At 40.7% G+C, this 10,659-nt stretch overlaps 1 protein-coding gene across 4 annotated transcripts; it reads right to left on the reverse strand.

The window, feature by feature from the left end:
* Window positions 1-258: 258 nt before the first annotated feature.
* Window positions 259-5,130, reverse strand: LOC110916557 (ACT domain-containing protein ACR3). Of its 4 annotated transcripts, none has more exons than XM_022161263.2 (8): window positions 4,944-5,130; window positions 3,526-3,689; window positions 3,354-3,399; window positions 2,766-2,880; window positions 2,622-2,689; window positions 1,108-1,698; window positions 934-1,038; window positions 259-756 (listed from the first exon to the last, which is right to left on the reverse strand). In XM_022161263.2, exons 2-8 carry the CDS (start codon window positions 3,594-3,596, stop codon window positions 433-435), a joined length of 1,320 nt encoding a protein of 439 aa, XP_022016955.1. In that variant the 5' UTR covers window positions 3,597-3,689; window positions 4,944-5,130; the 3' UTR covers window positions 259-432. The 4 variants fall into 4 exon arrangements, with proteins under 4 accessions (XP_022016955.1, XP_022016958.1, XP_022016984.1 ...); XM_022161266.2 differs by having other exon boundaries at window positions 3,526-3,685; window positions 4,944-5,129; XM_022161292.2 differs by having other exon boundaries at window positions 3,469-3,685; window positions 4,944-5,129.
* Between the last annotated feature and the right edge of the window lie 5,529 nt (window positions 5,131-10,659).

Below are 10,659 nucleotides of genomic sequence, written 5' to 3' on the forward strand. Positions count from 1 at the left end.
TTTGTTACATATTAATGGTAAAAAAAAAACAATTACTACCCTCACTAGCCGTTGGCGCTCGCCAACCAACTCACGAAAGCATCGATAGCCCCCCCCCCCCTCTTTAACATTACCGGGACGGTGTGCGGGGCACCATCGTGCCTAAGTGTGCGGAGCCCCATCGTGCCTAAGTGGCATGGGGCGCCACCCATCACCGTTCAGCCTAATTGCCATTCCCACTTTGGAGATTTCTGTAATTGAAAATTGTTTTTGACGGAATTACTTAACAAAACCAAACAGGAGTAACATAGTTTACAAAGAGTAACATAGTTTTACAAAGAGAGACAGTATATAAGGTGGCATGCTCATAAGCTATATATTGTATGCCACATATCGTCATCGTTATTATTATTATTCTATACAGATATGAAACATAAAACAAGGAAAAAAGTGTCAAGAAGGCATAAAGCGTTCAAATAAGCTCCCAAATGAAAAGCTGGGTTTATTACTTGCCTGGGGCTGGGTCGCGTTTGAAGTCGAAGGAGATCTCTTCACGTTAAGCATCATTGTGTGTCCGATTTCCTTTCTGAGTCGTTCGATAGTTTTCATGTCCACCGGATTCCCGGAGGCATCTCTTACATAAAAAATGTTGACAGCTTGTTCCCCGACTGTTGTAACACCCGCTCTCGACACTGACAGACCGTTTTCCCGCAGGACTCGTGTTACTTCTGAAAGCAATCCAACACGGTCTTTTGCACATAGCTCCAAACTAAGACCCTTTATTATTATTATGCAACAGTCAACACGAGGTTATTGCTCAATAACACCAATGTGTTACATAATATGCTACTTGGCTACATTTGTTTTGGGCCGTGTCTTATGTTAAACGGGTCAAATCGAAACAATTTACTAAAAGGGTAATGTAATGGGCTGAAAAGTCTAAAAGATTGTTACCTCGCTTACTCTTCGCAGAATTGCAGCCTCAAGACACCTGATGACTCTTTCCTCCTCTCCTTGAGTGTTGACAGGGGAGCCATCCATATGACGGATATAATACTCCTAAATATAAAAGATTTAAAGTTGATTTTGGAAGATCAAAATAACATTGTGTTAGCAAATAAATGATACCTGTGTTGCATAGGGGGTATCAGATGATATGGTAGCATGAAAAACAACATATTGCATGTCTGTGAGGGTGCATACAATATCAAACATAAGTTTGGGCCGATCTCTACACCTTACAGTGACCACCGAGTAATCCTTCTCTGAACACCGATCAACTGAAATCTTGAGCTCTTCAGCCTCAGCTTTGACTTCATAATCCATTTCAGCAAACAACATCTGGTGTAATCGGCGGTCAATATGAGTCAAACCCATTGAGAAATTAGCATGAGCAGCGACTTTATCATCGTCACCTCCTCCGCACACACGAAGGATATTCTTAAGCTGTTCTTCCATAGCAGACAATCGGGCAGGATCGTGAGAGTGAGTGGTGGTATCGTCATTTAAATAAACGACACAGGCTATTCTTCTATTGTGTGTCCAGACTTCAGCAGCTGCCACATTGAATTGTTGGTTTGCAATTACGGCTGAGATCTCAGATAACAGACCTGGCCGGTCTCTTCCAACAAGCTCAATGGCTGTGTTTGAGTGCACCCCAACCCTCTTTGCTGACCATGACTTGCTTTCGTCTGCCGTCTGCCCTTTTGGCCCCAGAGCCTAACAACAATTACCAATAATAATAATAATAATAATACCAGGGCTACTAAATTAGTTTTGACTTTTAAATTTTGGCAATTTATTCACATGTTTTATACAAGTTTATTTTTTTTTTTCATTTACTTGTGCAATTCTTGATTTATTGTCCTGGGGAAAATTTGGTTGGGACAGCATAGAGACAAGGATGCGTTTTTTTTTTTTTGTTTCAGTTTTCTAACTTTGCATGTCCCTGGAGAAACAAATAAACCCAAATATACCTAAAAAGGTAAGGAGATAACAAAGAAGGAATAGAAAGGATAAAGAAATTAAAAATCAGTTTATATTTTATATTTTTAATTAATAATTAAAATAAATAAACTAGAGCAACACAAATACGATATCAGATACATCAACATATTAAAGGTTTTTAATGAAAGCACATAATATATATTTATATATATGTGTGTGTGCGTGGAAAGAGAGAGTTAAAAGGTATTGTTAGTAAAGATTCTTGACTAATATATATAGAGAGAGTGAGAGAATAGAATTGTAAAGGGATTCCTAAGAAAGAATCTTCACTCTGCTCATACCACCAACCCCTTTATCATCTAATAAAAGAGAAAAATAAAGACCCTCTGATTACAAAATAACCAATTAAGATAACATTTACTGCAAAAACTAGATTCTTTTCAAATTTTAAAGCTAGTGTTTCAGAGCACTCAACTGGTTAAAATAATGAGTAAAAAGAGTTTTGTTCAGAACGGGTAAGAGTACTTTGGGTTAAGTTTGGATCATTTGCTACCCAATCTGACCCATTCCATTTTCAACCAAGCCTTCAAAGTTTACACCTCTCACTTGTTAGACATCAAATACCATCCAATCCGCCACCTCTGAATGATCTATTTATGCCATAATGAAAGATATAAGTCGAAGAGAAGACATACCTTTTCTATGTATTCAATGGTCATATTGTCAGTTATCTTTTTTCCTTGTTGGTCAGTCACATGAAACACTGTACAGGAAAGATAATCATCAATCACTTTATGATGCTATGTTGAAGTTTGATTGTAAAATGTGTGCATGCATACCATCCATGAACCATCCTCCATCAGAGGAAATGTAGGCTTTAGTAATAATAAGATCAAGGTCTGCAAGAATTTGAACCACTTCCAGCAATATTCCTGGCTTGTTTACACTGTCGACCTGCATAAAAATCCACCTACACTCAGTCTAACAAATTATTATAGCTTATGATAAAGCAAAAAAAAAAAAAAAAAAAAAAAACATTTTGTGTTTCTGGGAAACCGAAACTTATAGCCTTTTGGTAGCATAAAGATGTAAAATGAGACGCTTATGGCCATTAGTATGCTGTCTAATCATGTGATTTCTGTCTTCCAGATCACCGAATATTACTACTCAAGGTTTTGTGACAAGAAATCGCAAAGGCAGGTTATCATCATATAAGATATCATGATATTTCATAATTTCAATGTAGAAAGTATCCTAATATCAACCACGGTAGACAAAGTTGCTATACAAGCATTATCTTGTGGTTGTTAAATACCAGAGGGTATCAAAGAGCGTAGTAAAGGTGTTCCTCCCCAAGTGGTTGTATGTACCACTTGTGTTAAATAAAGAGCATTTATTTATTGATGATAAATGAGTGAACAGATTACCTTAACTAAAGTACATTCTCTACAACCATCATTATCCACGGAAACCCTGCATACACAGAACAAGTGTGGGTAGAATCAGAAGAAAGATAAAAAAATAAAAAAAATAAAAACTTACTTCGTCTAGGATGCATAGTGTGCGTAAAATCCACACAAAAGGATTTTGAGAGAGAACCTTGGAGGGTTTATTCGTATGCTTAAGGTCTCGTAGTCAGGGTCAAAGTAAGGCAATCCTCCTGGGGCCATTGATTTATGGAGATATCACCCTCTGTTGATGTTTGTAGTTACATAACTTTCACTGCAAATGGCAGATCACATGCTGAAAACTTCCTTCACTGCCTATGAATAATAGACACTTTAATAACTAAACCATACAATACAAATCTCAAAATATCATGAGTAAGAAAATGGGATACATAAGCATAGCAATACCTTTACTCTAGTCAAGGTTTAAAAGAACGGATACGAGTTTTGAGGCGTTTTCCCTTCGCCTCACGAGGCGTAAGCCTCAAGGCGAACCGAGGCGGAATTAAAAAAATAAATATAAAAATTGTATATCTTATAAAAATAATAATACTAACTAAATTCATCATCAAAATGATCAAAAACACACATAAAGAAGACATAAATTGCTTGAAATTGACACAAAAATTCAAAAACAAGTACCAAAAACCCCTGAGGCGCAGCCCTTTTAGCGCCTCAGCCCCTTTGAGGCGCACATACAACATAACTCCCCTGAGGCGCGCCTCATAATCGTTTCTTGGGCGTTTCGCCTCGAGGCGCGCATTGAGGCGCACGCCACAGCCGTTTTTTTAAAACTATGACTCTAGTTATTCATCCAACCTAGGATCATGTATAGGAATTTGGCATATTAACTAACTTTGTCGCTCCTTTTCATATCTAAATAGTTGAACTCGTCTTATACATAGTTTCTTAGGACATTTTTTTTTCTGAATAACCAATTATTTCTTACAATACAACAAAGACCAAGACCCTTGATGTCAAATTACAAACTTTTTAAGGATAGGAATCTGTAAAGAATTCGCTTTTACAGCAACACCTTAGCCAAATGAGACACGATTTCAGTTTAACCGATGCGAGTTTAATTAATCACACATCCAAACAGCCTTTACATGAAAAGGAAAATGGGTTGTAGTAGTAGTTAGTTAGCTATAAGTTTTATTGGAAATAAAAAAGATGGTATGGTATGGCAGGTGAAACACATAGGATAAGGAGGGTGCTTGCTTCCCACCTCATACATACATACATACATGCCATATGACAAGGAAGGAAGGCGATAAAAGGTCGGTCCCTTTTAGGTTAGTGATGACAGCCGTATGATTTGGCCCTCACATGACCATGACAATCATACTGCCACCGGTGGTGTTTGTTTGTACAGCAAGCAACGGCCAACAACAGATATGAATCAAGTGAACTACCTAACTAACAAAAGCAATCAGCTTCTCATATGTTAATAATTATTATGAACAAAAACACCACTCTCCTCCAGCAACCTAAACATTCTACAGATCTCATTCATTACCAGATAAACAGAATGAATCGTGCAGAAAATTAAAAGAGAATTGGACGAACCTTTTGATCGCCGTTAGTGGAATCAAGTCGAAGCATATGAAAAAGTAGAAAAGGGACACACACACACACACAAATTCTTGGTGCTTTCGACGTCGGAAGAGCACTTATATATACCAGTGCTCCTTCCACTCTCTCACCCTTCCCATATTCTCTCTCTCTCTCTCTCTACATATACATGTGTATCTCTATCTCGATGTATTATTTATTTATTTATTTATTTTATTGCAGGCAGCCTTGGCGCGGGTCTGTAGGAAAATGAAAAACAGAAATATTAACATGTTTCCATGAGGGGTTTTTTGAGTAAAGTGCACCTCGTCGAGTTAACACGTATATCATCAAATCACATTTCCGTTCTAAACCCATGAAAATATAAAAAATTAATCGCATAACCAGTTTCATACCCCATTACGGGACCTCATACCCATCCAAGATGTTTCAGATTTTAGGTTTATAAAACGAGTTCAGGCTCGATTAACATCCCTAACCAATGGTTCATATTGTATGTCTAAATTATGGATTTTTTTTCTTTAAGTAGGATAAACTACCTTACTGATCCAAAGTTATGAATAAACTTAAAACAAATGGTCTCTATGAATGGACGATTAACTTTTTTTGTTAAATGGTGTGACCAAAATACCCTTATTATTATAAATTAAAAAATAAATAAAACCTAAAAGTAAATATAAAAATTTATCTAATACCCCTTCTGTGACACTCGAGGTTTTTCCGAACGATCACCTTGTAATATTTTGTGTATATGATTATTATTAAATGAAAACGTGATCCTTTGTGCATTTTATGTGTTGTATGTATTATATATGTAGTATAGATATATAATAGAGCCGAGACCACGACCCGAGACCATGACTCGCAACCGGGCGGTTGCGAGTGGGCCACTCGGTCTCGAGTGGGCCGTTGAGCCGAAACCGGTTTGGGCCGAAACCCCCAAGCCCAACCCGAAACATCCCCTTGTATATATATCCCACCTTTCCCCCACTTCTTCCATTTTACACACACAAACACTCCTCAAACTCTCTCAACTAGAAACCCTCAACAACACACCCCAATCCCTTCCTATTTTCGGTTCAAGCAAAGATCCCGGACAAGAAACTCGGTCAAGACTATCACTCGGACATTCCATCTTCTTGGTTCTCTTTTCTTTGTTTTCGGCTCCTCCTCTCATAACCGGTTAGTGCTATCTTGTGGGTTATCTTTTGTGTATAAGATGTATGTATGTTGTATGAACTAAGAAATGGTTGGTTAGTAGTTTATGCATGATTATTAGGATGTTTTGCAAAGTTTGTGAATATGTGTTAACATGACTAAAAATGACATGATATTGGTAGTTTACAAGTGTTCATAGCCAACTACACTATGCTTCTTTGTTTCTTGCAAGAATGATGATGTTTAGCATAAGATTTTCGGCTATAATGTATGTTTTCTTGTTTAGCATCAAGATCTTGTTAAATGTGTGATTTTCGGTTCATAAATATGTGTTTATATTGGCATGAAAACCCTAGAAAAATATGAAGATAGGATGAACTTGTTTGAATATGGCTTGAAGATGTAAAAATGGCAAAGTTTGATCTATCTTTACTAGTATTCAGCTTTGGCAAAGTGTTAGTGAAACCTTATTGGTAGTTTCCTAAAATGGGCCTGAATTCTTGGTACAAAAGGGACTGATGCACCTGCATCATCACGTGTACATGAAAGTGACAGGTTACGACTCGCAACGACAGCCTTCCGACTCGAAACCGCACCGTTGCGACTCGCAACCAAAGCATGACAAGTCGAAACCACGTGATTGCGACTCGAGACTACGTCGGTTGCGACTCGCAACCACAGCATGATGACTCGAGACCACGGTTACGACTCGCAACCACAACGTGACAAGCCGAAACCACCTGGTTGCGACTCGAGACCAGCTGGTTGCGAGTGGGCTGTTCATTTTGGTTACTGGGCCCATATGTGTTTAACTTGGGCTATCTGTTGACTGGATTACGTGTTGCTGTTGACTGCTTAATTTCTTAGGCCGGCCCAGTAACCCACTGTTTACTTATATGCTTGATACGTGTTAGTTATGTGTAAGTTTTTACGTGAATGCCTGTATACCGAACCTGACCTATACCGGTAACCATGTTAGGACGTGGTGACCAACGTGATTGACAAGTAACCTTAACCTACCGAGCAACCCAAGGTGAGTTCACAACTTAAAAGCATGCGTCCCGGTGGTTTGGGACACGAGACTAACAACCCTATCCCCTGGTAAAAGGGGATACCATTTACATACCTTCCCTAGTCATTGGGAACAAAACTTACTTTTCCTTCCCGGGTATTGGGAAACCTTTTGGTTAATTACTGTTTATACGGATTGCAACTAACGGCACTAAACGAAACTCTATCACTCAAGTCCCTACTACAAATACCGATTAGTCGCCGGGTTAGGCGAGCGGGTTATTAGTTGATAGCGCTATTTAGGTGTTTACCAGCCTCACACCGTGCCCTGGTTTGGGACGGGCGTGAACTAATGTACTCAGAAATCCGTCAATGATGATAGAACATTGACATCGGGGCATCCTGCGGATACGCAACGGTTACCTAGTGTTCGGTATTGGAAAAACAGTTTAGTCGCTAACTTTTGGGGTAGCTCCCCAGGGCATGTATAAACGGATAAATTAATCGGTGAAACAAAGTTTTTGGTAATTAAAACTGGACAACTAGTGAACTCACTCAGCATTATTGTTGACCCCTTACTGCATGCTTTGCAGGTAACCAGTGACGATGGAGCTTGCAGCTTGGGAACGTGTAGTGTCTATTCACCCTTGTGTTGGGTGTTACCTTATTTTGAAACATGAACTTTGTTTTAACCTACCGTACTTATGCTTCCGCTACTTAATACTGTTTTGGAACTTAAAACTTTAAAACTCTGAACTTAATATTTGCTAAGCTTATGAATAGTAAGTATTACTTTTGTTATCAACTTAAGTATTCGGTATAATTGGTGGCTGGATCCTGGTCAGTCACGCCCTCGAAGCGGGTGTTATCCGCAGGTGGATTTTGGGGGTGTGACAGATTGGTATCAGAGCCATTGGTTATAGTGAACTTGGTTTTAAAAAAGGGAAAAATCTTTTTGGAGAAAACCAGACTATAACCCGTGACTCGTAACGACACTACACTCCAAGTGCAAGGCTCGACACATTTGACCTCATAGCTCGGACCAGTGTTTACTTGTTTGCTTTATGTTTCCTGTTATGCTATACGTACTAGTGTGCCTAAACTAGATAGATACACCTCTCTCTCCTATCTCATTCTCGCTACCTTACGGCATCACACTCATACTGTGTTTTCTGGTTATGAAGACAATGAGTGGACGCGGAAGAGGAAACATTAACATGACGCAGGCTCAGTTCACTAACCTGCTCAACACAGTGGCTGCGGCTTTTGCAGCTCACCCTTTAGGTAAGCTCGTTGTTTTAGGATGTTTAGGTCCTACCGCCACATCGACTTTTCGCCTCTAAACCTATACGTTTCGCTTCTCACCCTATAGGTCAGCATGCACCTGCGCAACCACCAGTGTGTACTTTCAAAACTTTCATGGATTGCAAGCCTCTCCCTTTCAACGGCACTGAGGGTGCCATAGGTCTTCTGCATTGGATTGAGAAAATTGAAGCTGTTTTTGCTGTTTGCGAGTGTCCCCCTGCGAACTGGGTGAAGTTTGCTACTGCTACGCTTGAAGGAAGCGCGCTTTCTTGGTGGAAGGCGCAGATTCAGATGTTTGGTTTGGAAACTGCAAATGCTACGGCATGGGAGGATTTCAAGGATATGATTAAGGACGAATACTGTCACCGGGATGACATCCACAAGCTTGAGAATGAGTACTATGAACTCAAGATGGTTGGGTCGGAAATTGAAACATACACCAAGCTGTCAAATGACTACGCTGCTCTTTGCCCAAACATGTCTCGACCAATGTACCGAAGGATCGAACTGTATATCAAAGGTTTGGCTCCAGAGATTCGAAGCCATGTCACTTCAGCCAACCACACTACCATTCAGCCGATTGTTCGACTTGCTCACAAACTCACTGATCAAGCCGTAGAAGAGGGCCGGTTGCCCAAAAGGATCAGTGCTACTGTCGGAACTTCTAGTGACAGCAAGCGTAAGTGGGAAGGAAGTCAAAGCAAGGATGCTAACCCCACTCAGGCCCCAGCACAGCAAAGGAAAACCGAAAACAACAAGGGCGCTCAACAACAGGGTGGCTATCGTGGAAACCACCCCAAGTGCAACAAGTGCAATCGACATCACAGCGGGCAGTGTGTGAAGGGCCAGTGTCAGCGATGTAACAAAATGGGGCATGAGGCCAAGGATTGTAGAAGTCAGTTCCCAGCTAGACAGAACCAGCAACAACCCCAACAGCAACAGCAGCAGGGAAACAACCGGGCATGTTTTAAGTGTGGAGCTGAGGGGCACTTTAAGAAGGATTGCCCTGAACTGAATCAGAACCGCAACAATAATCAGGGAGCTGGGAACAACAATCAGAACAACAATGCTGGGAATGGTGCTAGAGGAAGAGCTTTCGTGATTGGAGCTGGTGAAGCAAGGAATGACCCCAATGTCGTGGCGGGTAAGTTCCTACTCGATGATCGTTATGTTTCTGTGTTATTTGATTCCGGTGCCGATGCTAGTTATGTATCCCTACGTATTAGTAAGAAGCTTAAGCGTCCGCTTTCGTTACTAAGTTCTCCTCATATCGTCGAGTTAGCTAATGGTAGAAACATCGAGGCCTCCCATGTTGTCAAAGGCTGCAAACTAGAGTTGTCTGGTCAGACATTTAGTATCGATCTTTTCCCTGTTACTCTTGGAAGCTTCGACGTCGTTATTGGTATGGATTGGTTATCCAAGCAACGCGCAGAGATCCTCTGTCAAGAGAAAGCAGTTCGTATTCCTCGCCGTTCTGGCAAACCCCTCATTGTACAAGGTGGCAAAAGTGGAGAAATCTCTGGCGTTATCTCGTTCTTGAAGGCCCAGAAGTATTTACGAAAAGGGCACACCGCTATCCTAGCACTTGTTACCAACACGCAGGAAAAGGAAAAGAGGATTGAAGACTTTCCAGTAGTGCGCGACTATCCCGAGGTATTTCCTGAGGAATTACCTGGACTCCCTCCCCATCGTCAGGTTGAATTCCAAATCGAGCTAGCTCCCGGAGCAGCGCCTATAGCTCGTGCACCTTATCGACTAGCCCCCGCAGAATTGAAGGAACTCTCGACACAACTACAGGAACTTTTGGATAAAGGGTTTATCCGCCCTAGTTCGTCACCCTGGGGAGCACCGGTACTCTTTGTTAAGAAGAAGGATGGCACGTTCCGAATGTGCATAGACTATCGTGAGTTGAACAAGGTTACCATCAAGAATCGTTACCCTCTCCCGCGAATCGACGATTTGTTTGATCAACTGCAAGGATCGAGCTACTACTCTAAGATTGACCTGCGATCAGGCTACCATCAGTTAAGGGTCCGTAATGAAGACATCTCCAAAACTGCATTCAGAACTCGTTATGGTCATTATGAATTCCTCGTTATGCCCTTTGGAATGACCAACGCCCCTGCAGTGTTCATGGATCTTATGAACCGAGTATGCAAACCCTACCTCGACAAATTTGTGATCGTGTTTATAGACGACATCTTGATCTACTCGAAAAGTCAGGAAGAGCATGAAC

This window comes from Helianthus annuus, chromosome 2 (genome assembly GCF_002127325.2).
Source record: "Helianthus annuus cultivar XRQ/B chromosome 2, HanXRQr2.0-SUNRISE, whole genome shotgun sequence".
Taxonomy (NCBI): Eukaryota; Viridiplantae; Streptophyta; class Magnoliopsida; order Asterales; family Asteraceae; genus Helianthus; species Helianthus annuus.